At 36.2% G+C, this 23139-nt stretch overlaps 1 protein-coding gene across 20 annotated transcripts in view; it reads left to right on the forward strand.

Moving 5' to 3' along the window:
- GOLGA4 (golgin A4) overlaps positions 1 to 20044 on the forward strand; it is a 119556-nt gene extending 99512 nt beyond the window's left edge. For 13 of the 20 annotated variants that reach the window (XM_015131367.3, XM_077992126.1, XM_015131370.3 and 10 more), the window contains 4 exons: positions 833 to 936; positions 8679 to 8765; positions 14805 to 14867; positions 19376 to 20044. In XM_015131367.3, the coding sequence (XP_014986853.3) occupies positions 833 to 936; positions 8679 to 8765; positions 14805 to 14834 (221 nt within the window). In that variant the 3' untranslated portion in view covers positions 14835 to 14867; positions 19376 to 20044. The remainder of the gene's footprint in view (positions 1 to 832; positions 937 to 8678; positions 8766 to 14804; positions 14868 to 19375) is intronic. The other 7 variants (XM_015131368.3, XM_077992128.1, XM_077992129.1 and 4 more) reach the window with 1 other exon arrangement.
- Positions 20045 to 23139: the final 3095 nt, after the last annotated feature.

Consider the following 23139-nt stretch of genomic DNA (forward strand, 5'->3'; position numbering starts at 1 on the left):
CTTAAAAAAATTGATTTTAATGTTTTATATGTTTTGGGCTGTATAGAAATGACATCGTACTGTATGTGTCCTATGTAAATTACTTATTTTAACCCAATATTGTTATTTTGAGATTCATTCTAATGTGTGAAGCTATAATTTGACCATTTTCAACGCTGAATTTAACAATAATACATTGTATCTTTATGTCACAGTATATTCTCTTGGTGGACATTTGAGTTGTTTCAATTTTGCTTTTATAAACAGTGTAAATAAACATTGACTCCTACTGTACATGTGAAGTGTTTCTGTAGGTTATATTGCTAATAATTGAATTTCTGTGTCATATAATATGCTTATTATCTATGTTACACAGTTTTAAAAGCAATGCCAAATTGTCATCTGTAGTGCTTGTTACCAGTTTCCTCTCCTCGTAGTACACAAGAGTCTCCATTGTTTCACATCCTCACCAGTGCTTTGTATTATCTGATTTTTAAGATTTTGCTCATCAGACTCTGTAAATGACACATAACACAGTTTGTTTTCACTGAACAAATGGTTATTTAAATTCTAAACCCGAAGTAATGTATAATTACAATAAAAGGCCAGAAGAAAGAGGAGGAAGAGAAAAAGATGTGAGAAATAAAATTGTTATAGTGATTCTTGTTTTCTCTTCCAAGTATAAAATAGTAATTGGAATGTTTAGTGTGCATGTGTGTATACAATGCAATATGATACAATGTAAAAGCAATGCCTCTCTGTTCCATTGGTTGTTTTTAAAATCTGTTTTTATAAGTAATAAGTAATTTACCTGGTTTTGTCTTTACAGTTTGGTCTGCTTTTTATTTGACAGGTGGCAATTTGTACCATACTGATGTCTCACTCTTTGGAGAACCTACCGAATTTGAGTATTTGCGAAAAGTGCTTTTTGAGTATATGATGGGTCGTGAGACTAAGGTATAAATCATGTCTCGTGATTTGGTGTGTGGCTTAATTTTAAAAGAAATATATTCCACTTTTAATACACATATGAATGCCATATGTTTACTATTAGCACATCAGACATGCTAATAGTAGGTAATAGATAATTATTTAATTGCTGTTAGTTTACAAAGTGAATTGGTGGATCTTGCTTATATTTGTTAAATTTATAAAATATTAATTTTTAAAATACTGTGGGTAACACTGAACACTAAACATTAAAATTTCATTAACGTAAGAATAATTGGTGAACCATGTGGCTTTTTTTCTTCTTGATTTCGTATCTTTAAGTTAGAAGAATAAGTTTCATTTTCAAGGAGACTTTAGGATATTATGAATAATATTGGAAATAGTAATAATTAATAGCTACCTGGAGAGATTTAGAAACATTGTACTTTACTGTAAGAAAATCATTTCTGCACTTGTGGCATATTGATCATTTAAAAATTACCCCATGTAAGTAATAATGCTTGGCTAATTTGTTTTCTAGAATGTTGCATTTGTTGTAAGGTTCTTAAATGTAGAGTCTTGTCTTATTCTTATTTGTATCCCTTGCAGTGTTTTAAAAAGAGCCTTATTGGACATTTGGTAAATATATGTTGAATTGAGTTAAATGCTTCTAGGGAAATTGATGAGCCTTTCCTCAAACAAAATTTTTCATTTAAAGCAGTTTCTGTTTTTGACATTTTTTACCTTCAAGGAATTTTGATTGTCTGTGTGCCTTGGCTGAGAATGGGATAATGAATTTTCTATGCTCAGAGGCAATCAGTGTTTTAATGTGTGGGTGTGTGGGAGTTGCTGAGTCATAGGATACTAAGCAGGTTCAAGCACTGATTTGGCAAATATATTTAAAACCTAAAAAGCAAGTACCTTAAAATAGTATTATAAAAGGAAATATCTTAAAAGAATATTATAAATGTATAGATTGGAGATTCAACTAAATACCAGGAGTGGGTTAGAAGTCATTTGAATCCTTAATATCTGTAGAAATCACATTTCATTATATCAAATTAAAGTAATATCTAATTTTGTGAACATGTATCACAGAAGGGAGATATTAAATCACAGCACTTTAGTGTCTTTTTTTTTTTCTCAATGCCATTTTTCAAAAAGTTCAAGGATAGATAAAAACTAATTTTTCCTTATCTTTTAAAAACAAAACTAACAAAATAACAGCTTTCTCTTATGTCCTTATGGGACATACACTATCTTACCTCAAATACAGGTTATATTACGTCCTGTGGGGGGATATTTATTTGAGGTGGGATAGATTGTTTAAAGTTACCTTGTTATTGTTTTGGGGGTGGGGAGGAGAGGCATGTCTTTAAAAAACAAAAAGCTCCTCAGAACTTTAGCTACTTTGGCTCATCAGTGAATCTAAAGCTATGATGCAAAGGTTGTTGCTAAATACTTTATTTAGCTTTTTCTTGATCTGTAAAATGGAGAGACAGACTGCCTCAACCTGTTTCTTCTGAAGGTTATGAATGTATGTGAGATGAGATAGATAGCTACAGAGCTTAACTACCCTGAAGAAAGGCCTAGCATAAGTGGCTTATGGGGTAGTACCAATTCAGCCAAGTCTAAGCTTGTGCTTCAGGGCTCTGCAATTAATCTTAGAGTGTGACTTGGGAAGTAGCTGAAAGGGATGTCTCATGGCACAAGCAACCCCTTCTAATAAGCTGGCTGGGAATCTGTGTTGAGGAGTAGTCCTCTGTCTCCTCTTATCTTCAGCATTGATTCTCCTTTTCTGGCTTTAAAAATGAAGGGTAGCCTGTCATTCTGCCATCACATTTTATAGACTAATAGAAAATTGGTACCAGGTATTTACTTTTAAGTTGCTGCACATTTATTGAGCATGACCTTTTATCACCATGGTGGATAGCAAGATCACATTTGATACCATCTCTAACTTGAAGGTGTTCACTGTGCAGTAAGGAAGGGAACCATTCTCACTTAACCATAATGTGATGATGAATGTAATAAGTGCTGTAAGAGAGAAACAGAGTCCTCATGTTTACTTGTGGGAAGATCAAGGAGAACATCACGGAGGAGGTGGTGTGTATACTAGGATTTAAGGGGGAATGTTAGATTTTTATATATGAGCCCAGATGGTGGAGGGGTAGCCCAGACAGAAGGTTTCAGGCAGGAAATAGAATGTGGGTTTTTGAAATCACAAGTAGCCTGGTCCAACTAAAACACTGGATTTATGAAGAGGAAGTGATTTCACTTAAGGCTACACTAGAGTGCAGGGCCTTGAATGTTTTCAGAGTTTTACCTGTAGGTATTGGGAGGGGGTAGCCCTGAAAATTTTCTCGTAGGGATTGACAAGATCAGAGCTGTTTTTAGACACTTTTTTGGGGGGCTTGCCCAATTTCTATACATTAACAAAGAATTTGAAATGGAGACCAGGTTTCGGTTTTAGAATAAGTCAGATTATGTTGTGCCCTTTGTGATTTGATTGTTTCTTGTCTAGCAGGATTCATATGTCTTCTCACCTGTGTTTCTTCATCTGCTTTTGTACACAGTGTTCTTTATTTTATGAGGCAGATGACTTTTAAAAGAAGACTGTATATAGTACATACGTTCTTGTAGTATGGAGTTAAGTAAGTTCCCTTCCTTCCTTCTGTCCGTATACTTCTTTTTCTTGGGTTTTGATCCTCCATGCTAATATTGAACCTGAAATTCAGCCTGTTCTCCTTTTCAACATAAAGTGTTTCTCATCCTAAGCTTTTCTGCAGATGCCTCTCCCTAAGGAATACCTGGCGGGAGAGGTCACTTCTAAATCAGGTGGCTCATTTGAACTTTTCCTTACTTCCCAGGGCCTGAGGATATTGTATGTAGAGTAGACAGTCTGATATCTTTTCCAAGGTGTGGCAAAGAGCCTGGGCTTCTCAAAGTGTTTTCTGGCAAGCCAGGGACGAGCTTTAACTCTTTACTGGGTAATGAGCTGCAGATTCTGGATCGCTGATGAATTTAGAGGTGGGTTTACCTTTTAATGTCGTCTAGAAATATGAAGAGACAACTAGCCACAGCTCTTTTTTTTTTTCCCCCAAACATGCTTGTGCATGCGTGTATATGTTGTTTCATAGTAAATATAAATGGACTTTTTGGTCCTTGGAGCTTTACGTGGTGTTGATATTAGAGAAATGCTTCCTATAATTGTGAATCCCTGAATTTTAGATTTTTTGGTACTTATAAAAAAACCTTTATAGATAGTATACTAGAAACTAAAATACGGAAGTGATTACTACTTCATATTTCTCTTGCCATTTCATGCCACATATTTACAGGCATACCTCGGAGGTATTGCAGGTTCAGTTCTAGACCACTGCAATAAACGAATATCACAATAAAGCAAATCATACAAATTATTTTGGTTTCCCAGTGCGTATAAAGTACATTTATACTATACTGTAGCCTATTAAGTGTTCAATAGGCATTTTGTCTCAAAAAAAGTGTATACCTTAATTTAAAAATACTTTGTTGCTAAAAAATGCTAACATTCATCTGAGCCTTCAGCAAGTCGTAATATTTTTGCTAGTGGAGGGTATTACCTCGATGTTGATGGCTCTTGACTAATCAGAGTGGTGGTTGCTGAAGGTTGGGGTATCTGTGGCATTTTCCTAAGACAACAGTGACATTTGCCACATCAGTTGACACTTCCTTTCAAGAGCATGTTTGATAGCATTTTACCCACCATAGAACTTCTTTCAAAATTGCAGTCAGTTCTCTCAAACTCTGCCGTGGCTTTATCAACTAAGTTTATTTAATATTCTAAATTCTTTGATGTCATTTCAACAATGTTCACAGCATCTTCACCAGAAGTAGATTCCATCTCAAGAAACCACTTCTTTGTTCATCCAAAAGAAGCAGTTCCTCATCCTTAAAGTTTTATCATGAGATTGCAGCAATGCAGTCATGTCTTCAGGCTCTGGTTCTCTTGATAGCTCCACTATATCTGCAACTACTTCCTCCACTGAAGTCTTGAATCCCTCCAAGTCATCCATGAAAGTTGGAATCTTCTTCCAAACCCATTAATGTTGACATTTTGATCTCTTCCCATGAACCACCAATCTTCTTAATGGCATCTAGAACAGTGAATCCTTTCCAGAAGTTCTTCACTTTGCCCACTGTCATGAGAGGAATCATTACCTATGGCAACTATAGCCTTATGAAATATATTCCTTAAGTAAGAAAACTTGAAAGTTGGAATTACTTCTTGATCCATGGGCTGCAAAATGGATGTTGTGTTAGCAGGCATGAAACAATTTAATCTTGTATATCTCCATCAGAGCTTTTGGGTGACCGGGTGCGTTATCAATGAGCAGTAATATTTGAAGGGAATCTTTTTTCTGAGCAGTAGATCTGAACAGTGGGCTTCAAATATTCAGTAAACCATGCTGTAAACAGGTGTGCTGTCATCCAGGCCTTATTTCATTTCTAGAGCACAGGCAGAGTAGAGTTAGCATAATTCTGAAGGGCCGTAGGATCTTCGGAATGGTAAATGAGCATTGCCTTCAGCTGAGAGTCACAGGCTGCACTAGCCTCTAATGAGAGAGCCAACCTATGTATTAAAGCTTTGAAGCTTTTGAACTTCTCCTCTCTAGCTATGTAAGTCCTAGATGGCATATTCTTCAAATAGACAGCAGTTTCATCTACACTGAAAATCTGTTGTTTAGTGTAGCCATCTTCATCAGTTAACTTAGCTAGATCTTCTGGATTATTTGCTGTACCTTCTCCATCAGCACTTACTGCTTATATTAGTCCCTTCTCACACTGCTAATAAAGACATACCTGAGAATGGGTAATTTATAAAGGAAAGAGGTTTAATTGACTCACTGTTCTGCAGGGCTGAACTAATGACATGAGGAAGGCCTCAGGAAACTTAGAATCATGGTGGAAGGGGATGTAAACACATTCTTCTCATGATGGCAGAAAGGAGAAGTGCCCAGCAAAAGGGAGAAAAGCCCCTTATAAAACCATCAGATCTCGTGAGAATTCACTCACTATCACAAGAACAGCAGCATGGGGGTAACTGTGCCCATGATTCAGTTACCTCCCACTGGGTCCTTCCCACAACATGTGGGGATTATGGGAACTGCAAGATGAGATTTGAGGTGGGGACAGAGCCAAACCATGTCACTGCTTTACCTTGCAATTTTATGATATGGAGATGTCTTCTCTCCTTAAATCTCATGAACCAGTCTTTTAGCTTTAAACTTTTCTTCTACCTCTTTCTCACTTCCCTCAGCCTTCATAGAATTGAAGGGAGTTAGGGCCTTGCTCTGGATTAGGGTTTGGCAAAGGGAATGTTGTGACTGGTTTGCTCTTCAGACCACTAAGACTTTCTCCAAACTTCTATCCAGACCACTAAATGAAATAAGGCTATTTCATTCTGATTCGTGTGTTCACTGGAGTAGCACTTTTAATTTCCTTTCAAGAACTTTTCTTTAATGTTTACAACTTGGCTAACTGGCATACAAGGCCTAGCTTTCAGTCTCTCTTGGCTGTCAGAATGCCTTTCTCACTAAGCTTAATCATTTCTAGCTTTTAATTCAGAGTGAGAGGCATGCGACTCTTCCTTTTACTTGCATACTTACAGACCATTGTAGGGTTATTATTTGGCCTAATTTAATATTATTGTGACTCAGGGAATAGAGAAGCCCAAGGAAAGGGAAAGAGATGGGGGCTCAGCAGAACACAAACCACCTTTTCGGATTAAGTCTACTGTCTTACATGGGCATGGTTTGTGGTGCCCCAACACAGTGACTATCATAACATCAAAGGTCACAGAGTGCAATAACAGATATTATAATAATGAAAAGATTTGAAATACTGCAAGTATTATCAAAATGTGACACAGAGATATAAAGTGATCACATGCTAGAAAAATGGCACCAATAGACTTGCTTGACAAAGGATTCCCACACACCTTCAATTTGTAAAATAAAAACAAAAACTAAAAAACAGTTTCCGTGAAGCTCAGTAAAGTGAAGCGCAATAGAATGAGGTATGCCTGTACTTCGTTTCTAGACTGCAGTTTAACCCACAAGATTCTAGGCAGTACAATTTAAATGATGAGGGTTTTTGTAAAATGCCTTTGGAATTTTCCAAGAACTGAGTTGTCTTAAATATATATGTATTTGTTGTTGTTGTTGTTGTATTTTTTAAGACAGGGTCTTATTCTATCACCTGAATGACAGTGGTGCAATCATCGTTCACTGCAACCTCAAATTCCTGGGCTCAAGCAATTCTCCCACCTCTCCCAAGTAGCTAGTAATACAGACATGAGCCATAACACCTGACTAATTGTTAAAATTTTTTGTAGAGATAGCCATAAATAAAATAGCCATAATCCTGGCTAATTTAAAAGATTTTTTTGTAGAGATGGGAGTCTCACTATGTTGCCCACGCTAATCACAAACTTCAGGCCTCAAGCGATCCTCCCACCTCAGTCTCCCAAAGTGTTGAGATTACATTTGTTAGCCACCATACCCGACTAAACTTTTTTTTATTACCAAAATGGGAGAAGACGAAAGACAAAAGGAAGAAGAGGTCTGAAACTAAAATCTTGCCATGTGTGGGATTTGTGAGTAAGGAATAGTATTAGTTGATCTGTTAGTAGAAGTAAATATTAGAAATATGTAAAATGTCTTGCCTAGACTTAGTATATAATAAGAACTTTAAAAAAATTAGTTCCTTTCCTTCCTGGAAATAATTATGATACTTTTTTTCCTAATGACATGAGTCTCCAAAATTTTTGGTTAACTATATTATCTTTTCCTTCATGACGTTCCCCTGATCACTTCCACCCTTCCCTCTTCCCCCATACGCAAAGTCTGTGTAACTATGATCAAGGAATGTTAGAGTCAGTTTTCTGGGCTACCCTTCCATCTGCTGTAGGAATCTTTAGGAGAATACTACCACCTGATTTTGTATGTAAGCACTGAAGTTGTTATCCTACTTATTTCATAAGTGGTATCTTCTTTCCTCTCTGTCTCCCTCAAAACATCTCATCTTGATACAAAATAGGGAGTTTCAACCTTTGAGGAGAATTTTCCAGGAGCTTATGGGTGACAGTCTGACTTACGGTATATTTATTTAGATCTGCACAATTTATAATCTTGTTTTGCAAGCCGCCATGTGTAATGTTTTGATTCATCATGTTTTCTACCAAATAAAACATCTTGTGTTTATTTAAAATGTAATTTGTATTTCTATTAGGTTGATGTGCTGCATGTCTTGAAAAATACCTACTGAGCATGTTCATGTTCATGCAGTAGCCGTGTTTATGAGATATATGATGTGATTTAGTTAAAGCTGAACATGGGGGTATTTAAAATCTGATTATTTAGAGCATATGTTTTGGCAATACATCACTTACCAGATAGATTTCTGCAAATAAGAAGCCTTTTAAAATGAATGTATAATAAAGTTTTATTTTAATAAAGGGGCCAAGAGCATTAGAATTTTATATAGCTTCATGCTATTATAAATGCATCTTGTTAAAATAATATAAATCTAGACATTGTAAGGAGTCCTTTTAAATTGAAATTCTAGTGTTGTTATTTCCTTGACTAATACCTTCACATCATACTTCTTTGTTCGTGGCTTTCATTGAGAGCACTAAAGAATCCCACCAGCAGAACATGTCAGAATGGGTTGAGACTTTATGTGCTTCACTGTCTGTTAGTGATCATCTCTTGCTTTTCTTATAGACCATGGCAAAAGTTATAACCACTGTACTGAAGTTCCCTGATGATCAGACCCAGAAAATTTTGGAAAGAGAAGATGCTCGGCTAATGGTAAGTTCTAGAAGTAGGCTCTAGATAGAAGAAGATGATATCCCATCTGTTTATATTCTGTCTCATTTATAAGGACTTTTGAGTTGGTAAAATAAATTTTAAGATTTCAAATCTTTATTATATCACAGCCTGAAAAATGAGAGGGAATTTACACTAAGACATTTAACCAAGGGTAAATGTGAATGGATGCCCTCAAGGGAAGGAACAGTCTAATTTAATACCATATAAGAGGTTGACACCCATATATGCTATATGGAATTTCCAGAACTTGGGCTTTTTTTGGAAAGGATGGAAAAGACATTTGTTCAGGTATATCCAGTAATAGTTTTTTAAACCAAATTATATCATGATGTTAGATGTTTTATATATTATAGTTCTTTATTTCATTCCAATTGATTTCCAAATACATTAATTCTGGGTGAAAGAATTTAAGCATTCTTGAGCTTTTGATACCTTATGGGGGAAATCAGACAAACAACTGAGTTATTTTTAAAAACATAGTGTGAAGTCAGCTGTAATTGAAAAATGAAAGAAATACACACTGTGTAAATTATACAAAATTCTCCATGCCACAGTTAGTTTTGCCCTGGACCAGTAATTTAATAAGGTCCATTCTAGGCAGAGTGTAAAACTTGAAAAATTTGGGTCCTGCATTCAGCTCTCTTTTTCTGCTTCCTTTCATTGTCTTGATAGTAGCCTGCAGAGTCCTCCGTGAATACCCTCCTCCTCCCAATCTCTTAACCTATTTCATCATACCAGCGCTGGTTTTCTTCTCTCTCTCCCCTCACTAAAGCAAGCCAACATCTTTTCCTTAGTGGTGGGTTAGCGTGTGTCTGAGCATCTCCAATAAAGAGCATAAGTCAGTAAGTCCCAAAGCATCTCATCATATCCCAACAGATTGTTTTCTTACAAAAGTTCTTGATTCTCTTGAACCCAAATCTCCTTCTCTACATGATCACCTATTTGTTCTGGTTCTAACTCATAGAACTCAACCAAAAATCTGGGGATGACCTAGATGGAGGGGTTTTCCCCCTCCCGGCTAAATAATACCTCTTACACTTACAGCCTTTTATGAAGTTCCTCTGACCCTCTGCACAAGGTCAGCCCTGAAGGGACCCCAATGTCTCAGGCACATTCTGACCACTTCTTGGTCTCCTCTAAGCTCATCCTAGCTTTCCCTGACCTTTGTCCCAATGCTTCATTGTATATTGTATTGTATTATATACTTCATTGCCTGTTTTCTGAGGTAATTGCTATTATTTTGGTTAGCATTTAATTGTTTTTTTTTGTAAAAATCCCTCCTCCGCCACTCCCTGGCATTTAGTAGCCTGAAAAGCATTGCTCTAGTTATTTCTGATTATAAATATTTTTGATAACGAAGTATGTCACTATAATGTATACCATTCATCAATAGAATGTTATTTTAAATTACAATGAACATCTAATTCTACAAGTGTGAAATTTTGTATCCATGAGTAGAAATTTTTCCTTTACTGGGTAAAATAGCTATCTTTGTGAAGATAAAAATTTCTAATACAGTTTGAGCCTGTTGACATAATTTTGTCATTATGGTCCAGTTTAAGAAAATAATTTTAAATGATACAAAAGGGCTTTTATATAGTTACCTGTATTCATTCTCCCATAGCTGCTTTATCATCTTGATGTTGGAATATGGCAGACTTTACTTTTACTGCATTTTCTCAGGATTTGCTGTATAGTATAGACTCATCTTAAGTCACTGCTGAAGTAAATGTGGTAGGAAACATTCCCCTTCATTCCGTATACACATGCAGTCTTTGGTTGATTTGCTTTGATGAAAAACAAATCAAATTGGTAAATGTAGGTAGTGAATCAATAAAACTCTTTTAAAGCAGACAAAAAAGCTTCTTTTTGTTAACTTTTTAAAAGTCTTTGAAAAACAGACTGTTTTCTTCCTGAATACAGTGGTATTCATTCTAGGTAGGTATGAAATGGTGGCTGACTTATCCTTCCTGAAAGAATCTTCCTTTATCCCAGAGGTTGACCTGCCCAGAAAGAATGTTCTACTTTTCTACTACTCCTTTAAGCAAGTCTCATCCATCATTATCTCTTGCTTAATGAATAAGTTCAGTCAACAGTCGTCTACTCTTCTAGTTGTTACAGGAAATATAGGAAAATAGAAGATACAGAAGACATTGGTTGTTGACCTTGTGGAACTTTTCATTTTAGGGGGAAGGTGTAATATCCATTCATCCATTCATACATGAATAAAAATATATGCTTAAGTAATATTATTCAAATAATAAAGATGCTTAGGAAATAAGAAATTTTATGATGAACTTCATTGAAATGAGGAAGGCCCCAAAATATGAGATGACATGAATTAATCAATTTGAGTCAACTTTTGTCAGTTTAAGGAGATTCTTGATACTTGATAATGTGACTTATGATTGTTTCACGAGTATAAGAAAGTTGAAGCAAGAGTTACCTTTGTCAGAGATTGCCATCATTCATAAAATGAGCAATAAGAATCACTGTCTTTGAATAAGTCTCTTGAAGAAATTTCAGCTAATTTCATACCTCTCTGTCCATTGAGCTGTAGCTCATTAGAACAAAACACAGGTATGAAAATGACTTTTCTTTTTCCAACAGAAAGTGCACATGATGAAATGTATAGAAAACAAAACTGTAGGAGTTTATTAAATAATCATTTTTAAATGATTTAATCACATTAATACATCAAAATGGATCTTTTCTGTAAGTTTTTGTAACTGTGCAGCTATGGTTTCACTTCTGTTAAAATCAGCAACCCTAAGTGTTTTGTTATTTTTGCCTAAGGGCTGAAAAGGTGGTATAAGAAAACCAAAACAAACGTAAAATATGTTGCCAAGCTACCCCCTCTGTCAGATTAATATTTGGGATGCTTACAAGAGTGTGGATCGTACTTCTTGTTGACAGTGTACAGCCCATGTTAGTTTTTACATTATTTATCAGCTATTATCAGAGGAATACATTCTAAAAACTTTGCTTTTTGACCATGATGATTATACATTTACTTTGTAGCACTAATCAAAAACTTTCTATGACTGCTGGTGAGGTACTTTTCAATATATCTTATCTTTACTATACTTTGTTCTCTTCAGTGAGTTTTACACTCTTTATGTAAAAAACCTCATTAGAGGATACAAGTTATTACTGTTTTCAGAGTTTAACCTAATCTCGAGTAGATTTTATAGATGAGAAATCACTATCTGTTAAGTAAGGTTAAATTATAGAGCATAATTACAGTCTGGTTTATTTGAGGGTCTTGGTGTATAGGGAAGGAATCTTAGTCCTTTGTTGACTTGCTGTGGAAACTCAGGCAATTCTCAGAGCCTCTTTTCTTCACAAGACTAACATAATCTTGTTAGGTTTGTCGGGGAACCATAGTACAGTTGTCTGTGCTGAGTGATAATGTAGGGATGGTGATGATGATTATTTAGCCTCCTGATAGCAATGTGTAGAACTAGTCTTTTCTGGAAAAAGAGACTGGAAAGGTAAACAAATCATTTATGTGTATAATAAAAACCATTAAAGACCTCAGTAGGAGAGTCAAGTCACAGGATGACACCAGCCCACAAAATGCCCCCATCTCCAGCTTCAGTACCTTAGAGTGCCAGCCACATGCGATATTGCTGGAATGAAAGCCTAGATCTCAACAGCTTGATTGCTGTATGACTTAGAGCAAACCGTTTTCATATTTTTGACTCTCATTGGTAAAATGAGATTGTTGGATTATACTATCTCTAAGGTTTCTTTCCCCATAAAGTATAAAATTTTGTTTTAGATTTGTTTCAAGTAGGAAAAAGAATTGCCTCTAAACAGCAGGCAGAAGTTAAAACAAAATGCACATACCAAATGCACGTATCTCTGTTTTTCCTAGAACAGCCTTTTTTCCTTCCTCTCAATTTTTAGTTTACTATATCTTGCTGTTTCATTTTGTGATGGTTTAGGTAGCTTAGATGGCCAGAGTAGACTGGATATTTGAGTACCACAGTATGGGCAAGAGTGAATACATAAGTCCTTGGCTTGTCTAATTGTTTGTGTTTTTATTGAATAAAACTGCCCCAGAAGTACACCCTAATTTTTTAAAAGGAGAATATTGTTACATTCTTTAAGATAATTTCATTAGGAAAGTTTATTGTAATTGGGTAACAAGTCATCTCAGAATTGAGAGTCCTTTGTTATATGGAAACCCCTCTTTAAAAGTTTTCTTAGACATTTTTCTCTTTAGAGTGCTAGCAAAATGTAATGACATAAACTGACACCACTGTTTTCTTGATGACTCCATTAAAGAAAATTTCTCTTCTTTGATGGAGAAGGTTGGCTTGTTTGTGTTCTCTGTCCATTCTAGTCATGTATTTCAATTGCTCTTTTGTTGACTCTCCTTCAGCTTTGCTTTCACACTGATTCTTGGTGTTGTATATACTTCTTCATCATTCCTTGCCCTGGACCAGTCTTGTATTCTATTAACGTCTCATTTTCTTCCTTTGTTGGAATTTTCAAAATTTCCTCCGAATTAATAAAATCATCAGAACTTTTCAGCATTGCTAGGTACAGAAGTTTTCCATTCCTACACAAGGTTTACCCTTTCCCTTTGCATGGGCTCAGAAGATGCATGCAAGGTGGGTTCAGGAAACACAGATAAATAAAACTGACACATTGTAGAAAATATTGCACATGTCAAATACATATTTGTTTTCTTGAGAGTGATTTTTATTCTGGTATTGGTAGAATAAGGTAATATGTGATCATTGGAAAAAACAATGTAAGCCAGAAACATAGAAAGGGAGTCCCTCATGATCTTCAGCCTCCAAACTACTTCTGCTATGCCAGTGTCATCTCTGTGAACAGTTTGGGAAATATCTCCATGTTTTCTAAGCCATATAATTACATATTTATAGTTATTCCTTTATCACTTATTTTATAAAAATGAGAGTATGCAATGGCTTGCTTTTTTCACTTAATATATTTTTATATTATTCTACCTAATTACAAATTGTTCTCATTCTTTTCAATGGCTGATTGTATGATTATATGGATGTCCTACAGTTTAGTTCACCAGTTTCCTGCTCATTCCATTTACTTATGTTGTTTTCAAGATTTTCAGTACTTAACAAGCAGAGACATAGGGAATATCCATATACATGGGTTTTGTATACTTCTGCCAGATTGGATATATTAACCTCATTGTGTTGTGTGTGTTGTACATATTATTTTCTAGCTTGTCTTTTGGTTTTGCTGCTTTTTACTAACTTTAAATATGAAAAATAAATAAAATGAGGTTTCTGAGGTTGGCCACACTGTCCAAGAATAGACTCAGATTTTATAAACAATCTTTGTTTTTAATGCTGCCATTTTAAATCACTGTGAAGGTAATTAATGATTTTGGACTATGATCATCTTACAGTGGGGCATAGAATTTATTTAAGGTTTGTCACAGTAAAAACTGTATTTGAGATTGAGTTTCCTTAAATTGAAATTTCAGTTTGGGTAACCATTCCTGAAACCATTTCTGATACATTGTTGAATTACAAGATAGTTATTCAGTGATAAAATTGACACATGTTAGGAATGAGAATTCAACATATAGACACATGTCTCTTCAAATTCATCATCATTTTCCCGAAAACTTTTTAGGGTAAATTGGGATTATGCAAATCAAATTTTAATGTGTACTTTCATGGAATTCTGAAAGATCCTTTTGTAAAGCAAATAATTGCCCCATAATTTAACTGGTAAATATGTACTTAAAATATGCAGTACACCTTTCATTATGTTAAGTCTTTAAATGAAAGTTGCAAGTAAAATCTCAGCGACATAATATTTTATTTACCTAGGATATGGGGGGAGGTATTACAGATTCCTTATTCCTTGCCTGTGCACCCTCGATTTGGGGAGATTTGAGAAAAATTTAAGTATAGTCTGTAATCCTATGAACTTCATATACACATATAATCTATGTGTTATATTAAGTCTTAAAACTAACCCAATAAGCTTTTTTTCTTCCTGGCTTTGTAGTTTACTTCACCTCGCAGTGGTATCTTCTGAGTAAACCATCAGTCTGTGCTTAGTTAGCATGTGGTGAGTGAAGAACAATGTCTTGTGTCTTTTGTGCAAAAATCAAATGTGTTGCATGATACTAACCATTTTGCTGAAATTCTTTTGCTCTTGTTTAATGAACATATGATTATGCTATGGGTTAATACAAGTATTTTCTGTTCATTATGTTATATGGATCAATAATAGTTAAAAATTATTACCACCAGTAAGAGTTATATAATTTTAGGAAATTTCATTTCTTTAAAGAGTAAATGAAAGTTTGAAAATTGCTCTTTGAAATTTTGTTAAATAATCCAAAAAAGTATTTATGTAACTTACTTTCCCTTTTGTTTTTAATTTTCCAAGAATGATCTTTGAAATTATGATTGTGAGAGAGAAGTGAAAATCATTTTCTAGATAAAAGTGAAGTGGTATATTTCGTGAGAATTAATCCTGCTAGCCTAAGTAGAGTCAAGGCTAGTCAGAAATAATGAAAACTAGTAAGATTGATTTTAAAGTATAGCTTTATTACTTCCTGGGATCAGACAGTTTAACACAAGACAACACATTTGTCCTGAGGAGAGACCCTTAGGCAGCCTACTTTAATTGTACGTGATTCTTTCTGATTAACATATTACAGTGAAATGGAGGCATACAAAACGTTTCAACCCAGTTGACTGTCTTCATCATTGAAACCCTCTCCCCTCATCTCTACATATTTTTCATGCTGTTAGGTTGATTTAGTACCCACTAAAAATGTAGCATACATCTTTACCTCAGCCTTTGCTAGAATTTTCACAAAACCAAAACAGATCACAATTAATAGGGCTTCACTATAATTAAAATAAATACTCTCAGTGATTGTTAATATCCAGCTAATAATACTATCAAGGTTTAAAATGGCAAGATACAACATTTCTCCGTTCTTTTAAGCTTTTACCTTTTTTTTTTCTTTTTCTTTTTTTTTTTTTTTAATAAGGAGAGCCTTTATTACCCTGGCTGGAGTGCAGTAGTGTGATCATAGTTTACTGCTGCCTCAGCTCCTGGACTCAAGGGATCCTGCCACCTCAGCCTCCCAAGTAATCGGGTCTACAAGGCGGCTGTCGATTTTTTTTTTTTATTTTGTAGTGATGGGGTCTTACCATCTTGCCTAGGCTGGTCTCGAACTCCTGGGCTCAAGTGATCTTCCTACCTCGGGCTCAAGTGATCTTCCTACCTCAGCTTCTAAGCTTTTTTTTTTTTTTCTTTTTTGAGACAGAGTCTTGCTGTGTCACCCAGGCTGGAGTGCAGTGGCGCAATCTTGGCTCACTGCAAGCTCCGCCTCCTGGGTTCACACCATTCTCCTCCCTCAGCCTCCCGAGTAGCTGGGACTACAGGCACCCGCCACCACACCCGGCTAAGTTTTTGTATTTTAGTAGAGACGAGGTTTCACTGTCTTAGCCAGGATGGTCTTGATCTCCTGACCTCATGATCCACCTGCCTTGGCCTCCCAAAGTGCTGGGATTACAGACATGAGCCATTGCGCCTGGCCCTCTAAGCGTTTATCTTTAAAAGTCTTCTATGCCTACATTTGAGCCTCCTTTTCATTTTAATATGTATTATTTGGTTTGCCTTAGTGATTATCCAGAACTGTCTTATTTTTGTCATCCACATTACAATGGCTGGCAATACAGTGCATGGTTTTGTTAGGTTACTTTGATAATAAATGTGAACATTGAAAAACTGTAAATTCTATAGCTAACCAATTAAGTCTTAATGTTTTCCTTTTAAAAACAATATTATAAATACTGCATTGCACTTGTTATATTATTGCAACTAAATATCGATTATCACAGGAAATATATATTGTGCAGCGTTTCTATTAATTGACTGTCTCCTCAACTTTTAGTTTGAAACATTTCAGACATAAGATTTGCAAAAATAGTACAGTGAACACCCATATACCTTTCTTCTAGTAGTGTTTGGCCAGATTTTCTCACTTGTTCTCACTCTTGTTCTCTCTCCATATATATTATTCCCCATTTGTAACATTTGGCAATTATTTACCGACATGCTTGCAAGTATTTGACATTGTAAACATATACTAAGTACTTTAGCATGTATCTTTAAAAACAAGGACATTTTCCTACATACAGTACAGTTATTACACTTAGGAAGTTTAATATTGGCTAATACTAATATATAGTACATAATACTCAGTTTTTTCCAGTTTTCCAAATAATGTCTCCCATAATTTTTTAGAATCCAGGATCTACTCAAGAGATTTCACTTTACATTTAGTGGTCATATTTTCCTAGTCTTTTTTAAACGAGAAACTTCCCCTAGCTTTTTTGTCTTTCATGATGCAGCATTGTTGAACTGATGTTGAATTTTGTTTCTCACAACAGATCAAGCTAAGGTTTCCAAATAATAACTGACAAAGGAATTTACATATAACAGAAGATCTTGTTGATGTCTTCTTTAGGTTCCTAGGACCAACATGATTGTTGAACTAGTTTTATAAATAATATACTATTAGTAGTACATTATGAGTGGTGAATCATATTGTTCATTTACAAATTGAGAAGACTAAACCTTCCCCTATCCATTTAATATATATGGAAAGTTTGCCTCTATTAATCTTACTTGGTAATTTATTTTTATGGGATTTTAAACTCATACCTCGATGTGACTACTGGTTTTAGCATTTTCTTTTTCTTCCTTTTCTTTTCTTTTTTTTGAGACGAAGTTTCATTCTTGTTGCCCAGGCTAGCGTGCAGTGGCGCGATCTCAGCTCACTGCAACCTCTGCCTCTTAGGTTCAAGTGATTCTCCTGCCTCAGCCTCCTGAGTAGCTGGGGTTACAGGCACCCGCCAACACGCCCAGCTTATTTTTTGTATTTTTAGTAGAGACAGGATTTCACCATGTTGGCCAGGCTGGTCTCAAACTCCTGACCTCAGGTGATCCACCTGCCTCGGCCTCCCATAGTGCTGGAATTACAGGTGTAAGCCACTACTCCTGGCCAGCATTTTCGTTTGAGAAACATTATGAGGAAGACTTTGGCTTTGTCATAGCTGTTTTTTTTCCCCCCCAGCATGGTCATACCAGGCTAGAGTGCAGTGGCGTGAACACAGTTCACTGCAGCCTTGACCTCCTGGGCTAAAGGAATCCTCCCGCCTCAGCCTTCTGAGTAGCTGGGACCACAGGCACATGCCACCACACCTAGCTATTTTTTTAAAAAAAATTTGTAGATAACAGGGTCGTGCCATGTTACTCAGGCTGGTCTTGAATTCCTGGGCTCAAGCAGTCCTCCGATCTTGATCTCCCAAAAGTGCTGGGATTATAGGCATAAGCCACCATGCCCAGCCAGCATTTCTAATTTATTTTTTGAGACAAGGTCTCACTGTGTTGCCCAGCCTGGAGTGCAGTGGTACAGTCACAGCTCACTGCAGCCTTGACTTCCCAGGCTAAAGTGATCCTCCTGCCTCAGCCTCCTGAGAGTAGCTGGGACTATAGGCACACACCATCATACCTGCCTAATTTTTTCTTTTTTTTGTAGTGATGGGATCTCACTATGTTGCCCTGGCTATTTTTAATTTTTAAATTAAATTTCTTAATTCCAGATGAGACATAAATTTTCACACCAAAATGCTGTTTGTCTTTTGCTATTATGTCATGCTGGGAGAATTGCAATATGTAGAATAATCAGCATACTGGATAAGAGGAAAGAGCTCTTTCTCATCTTTATTTTTAATTTTTTTTTTGAGGCAGTCTCGCTCTGTTGCCCCGGGCTGGAGAGCAATGGTGTGATCTCGGCTTAATGCAGCCTCCACCTCCTGGGTTCTTGAACCCACCCTCCCAAGTAGGAGGCTACTGCCTCAGTCTCCCAAGTAGCTGAGAGTACAAGCACCACCACGCCTGGCTAATTTTTTTGTATTTTTAGTAGAGACAGGGTTTTGCTGTGTTGGCCAGGCTGGTCTCAAACTCCTGGCCTCAAGTGATCTGCCCGCCTTGGCCTCCCAAAGTGCTAGGATTACAGGCATCAGCCACCATGTCCAGCCTGTCATCTTTAATTCCAGTCCAATATTTGTGAGATTCAACCAAGTCAGCGTGTTTACTCCTGGGTTACTGTATAAACAGACTGGTAGCATTCAATATGTGGTGAATGGTTGCAGTTCCAGATTTCACTTAGAAATGCCATTTTCCAGGATTGCTGACTATAGGTTGGTTTACATAATTGCAAGAATGTTAATTTTTAGAAGAACCTTTAAGATTTAGTATTTAAACAATTTCTACTTTTTTTTTTTTTTTTAAGAATGGGGTCTTGCTGTGTTGACCAGGCTGGTCTCGAACTCCTGGTGTCAAGTGATTCTCCCATCTCGGCCTCTCAAAGTGCTGGGATTACAGTCATGAGCCACCACACCTAGCCTTATTTCTCCTTCCTTACTGCAGTCTCTAGACCATGGAATAGAATTTTATTTCAAACTTGAAAAAGCAAATCTCCCAAAAAGTCAACCTAAATGTTTTGGGGTTTTTCCCTCCTTTATTCTCTTTTCCTTTTTCTTTTCCAGTCATGGCTCCGATCTTCATCTTGAAGAAGAGTGACATTGGGCGACTGCTGCTTGGAAAACTGTCCACACTTGCTACTCTTTGAGAATGAAGTTGTCATTCAGGGCCCCTCATGTAGCCCAAAGACCAAGAAAAATCTGGCCCACAGATATGTTGCAGACTGCCTTTAAAATAGATTTTATCAGTGGAGAAATGGTGATAGTTTTTTCTTCAGTTTTCTCTTGGGAAGAGTTTTATGTTGTTTAAAAAATATTTTGAATGACTTAACCTGCTTTATGGGCTTACGTAATACTCCTTTCATCCATTCTTTTTAAAGAACGGCTTACCTTTCCTATTTATTTTTAGGGTGATTTTTTAAAAAGACTTGTGCAATACATTTTGAGGTGAAACTTAGTGGATTTTTTCTGATAAATTAGAGCATTTAATTGACTATTTTATTCAGGTTGATCTGTTGAATATTTGCTAAAGACCAGTTCTTTAAGCTAAGACATGTAATAAATCCCAAATGGCAGTACCTCATTGTTTACTTAGCTTTTGTACTTATATTTTTCAGAGGAAAAAAACACTACTGTAAATTGTGAATAGCCAATACATAACTGTATTGTATGCAGATCTGTGATTGTTGGCAGTGTCATCTCTGAGAAACAGATAAATAAAGTTTATTTACTATATAACATTTGTTTATTGTACTTCTTCCTCAGTTGAGATCTAGTTTTACAGTGGTTAGGAATGCGTATTCTATTTGGATGAATATAGTGAGGAATTATTTGTCAATATAACTAAATGCTGAGCATTTGAAAAGAATTTTCGTGTTCAAATTTGGTATGACCAAGTTAGAAGGAGCATGGAAATAATACCCCCATGATGTCTGTTTTAGGATTCTGACAACTTGGAAACGCCTCTTCTCTCTGGAATAGACCATACTTGAATTATTTTTTAACTTACTGAAAGAGAAATTTCTGTACACTGAGAGATGGGTACTGTTCACAGGGCTTCACACACCCTTCATATTCTGGGAAATACAATACTCAATATCTAGGTATTATCCAATCTCTGCCTCAAGGTAGAATCTCAGTTTTCCAGCCAATCTGGACCTTAGCTCTCCTGATATATCTTACATTGTGATAGAGTGGGGAGCTCTGGGGGACAGATAAGCAAGGGGTCGGCCCATAACCCATAGCTGACTCCTTTACTATTCCAGTAACAGAAGAGGGTCTTCTCAGCATGCAACCACCCCACTCTCCAAGCCTCGGTTTTAAAATCATGGTTTACTTAAATTGGCAACATTTTGTCCCACCAAAGGGTTTCTGACAACAGATATGACTTCTTATCTTTATCTTTTTCTAGGGTAGAAATGGTGGACTCTCAGTGAAATCCATATGCAACTTTCACTCTTTAACCCTTGTATAGAGACACACATGTCTAAAAGAGGAAGGATCAAACAGAGCAGCAAACTTTTTCTATAAAGGCCAGAAAGTACATATTATAGGCTATATAGTTCTGTTGCAACCTTTCAACTCTCAACTCTCATTGTAGTGCAAAAGCAGCCATAGATAATGCATGAAAGCATAGCTTTGTTCCAACAAAACTTTATAAAAGCAGGTCTCAGGCTGGATTTGACTTGCAGGCTGTAGTGTGCCAACCCCTTAGAAAGCAAACAAGCTGGACTTTAAATGTTTATTTAGGGGGCAGGGGTGGTAATCATTTAATATATAGGAGTTGCTCATTTTTCTTCAGTACAGCTATGCAGCCCTTGTTTCAGAAAGGGGTGCAGTAAACTCACTTCACCTTGATTAAGAATAATGGGGACATTCTTTCGATGTTACTTGTTCCAGTGAGCACATAAATCCAGACACAGGTTCAGAAACTAAGGCTGTCTCCAGGACCTCATGACTGCAGCACACAAAAAGATTGATGCAGTAAATATATTGCCAAAAAATAAGCATTTCACTTTGAAAGGTTTTAGATGTTCAGATATTTAGCAAGAATTTTTGGCAAAAAATTCACTTGAAGTTACTAGAATTCATAGACACTTTGTTCAGGTCAGGTGCATGTACGACCTTAGTGTTGACAATTGTTGAAAATTGTTGAATTAGGTGTTCCTGATTAAAGGAGTGGAACATTATTTCTAATTTTCTGACATATAAGTGTTGACTTTTTTTCTTTCAAAAATCCATTGGCCACAAAACTCATTCTGTAGAGTAAGTAACACACATAGGCTATTAGAGTGCTCATTCATTTTACCTGCTGAATGCCCAGAAAATGGACGTGGCTCAGTTGGAGCTTCCTTATCCTCTGCAGCATACTGGGGCTACAAAGGAATAAGCTAAAATACTGTGCCCAGACTGAATCTTTTCCTCATGTCTGAAACAGCAAACAGGGAAGACTTACTGCCTTTTTTTTTTTTTTTTTTTTCCTGATTCTGAAAGAAATTTAGTCTAATTTTAGACTAAATTTGGAGAGTTCACATGGAGCGTTTCGGCCACTTTACATCCTAGTTCTTCCCATGAAGTCACCAGCAGTCGCCAGCTTGACCACCCAGTAGATAAGGCACCAAAGCAAGTGGCCCTCAAGATGCCCACTTCCCTGCATGCCATTCATGCCAAGCTCCCTTTCAAAAGTGCCCTCATTTCTGCTTCAAAAGTGAAATGGTACCCTTAAGGGAGGAAGCCTATATTTTTTTCCCTAAGCTAACTTTGGAATAAAACGTCACTTTCTTACAGCAAGCGACTGAACCTGCATTTCGGTTCCAATTTTGGTGGCCCATGTGGGCTGCCCACCTGGGCTACTGAGGCTGTCCCTGAGGGAAGATAAACTAGAATGGCGGAGGTGGCTACTGTACCATGTGTAGTGGCTGGAAGGCTCCCACTTTATCTTTTTTTTTTTCCTCCTTTCTTTCTCACACCCTACTTGTAAAATCTGGCTCCTAGGCGGAGGCCTACCAGGCTATATCTTCCTTTCTCTTCTTTTCTGCCTGCTTTACATCTGCTGTTACTAAGTTGCTGGTGCTGAGATAGGATTCCTTATTTGTGGTCTAACTAGAATGTAAACATTGGAAACTCATTTGAAACTGAAGAAAAAAGTATAAGAGTTTTTTTTTTTTTTTAATTCATTCTGTGATTTAAAAAACCAAAACCATACCACAATAGAGACTGCTTTACCCAAATTTTAGTTCATAGCTTTTGTTGGATTATATATTGGAGCTAAGAAAGTTTAGCCATGTAAACAGGTTCCAGTTTCACCAAAGAATAGTGTGGATCCAGCCATCTTTTATAAAGTGGTGAGTGTATATATATATAGAGAGAGCAAGACTCCATCTCAAAAAAAGAATATATATATGTATATGAATGAGACTGATGTTATTAGTTCAATGAAAACAGCTAAATCTTCTGAGCTATCAACAAAATGCCATGTGTTTTCTTAAACACTTCATAAGAACAGGCTTTAACAATGGTTAGTAGGGAAGTAACTTTAAGTTGCATAATATCTCCGTTTTCAGAAGTAATCTAAATTGCTAAAAATGGGAAAACTGGATACATATAAATGAGATAATGCTTATAAGTAAACTTTTTGTATAATTTAAAATGTTAAAATCATTTTGGTTCTTATTTGATGTGTGGATCATTTTCATGAAGAGAAAGGGTTATTATATGGGAAACATGTTCCAGAAATTGTAGAACAGTTCTCCTCTATAAAATGCTAATATCCGATAGGCAGTTCAGAATTTCTTGCTTCCTAGGTTTACATAAAATGTGCCAAAGAAGAT

The sequence above is a fragment of the Macaca mulatta genome, chromosome 2, assembly GCF_049350105.2.
Source record: "Macaca mulatta isolate MMU2019108-1 chromosome 2, T2T-MMU8v2.0, whole genome shotgun sequence".
Classification (NCBI taxonomy): Eukaryota; Metazoa; Chordata; class Mammalia; order Primates; family Cercopithecidae; genus Macaca; species Macaca mulatta.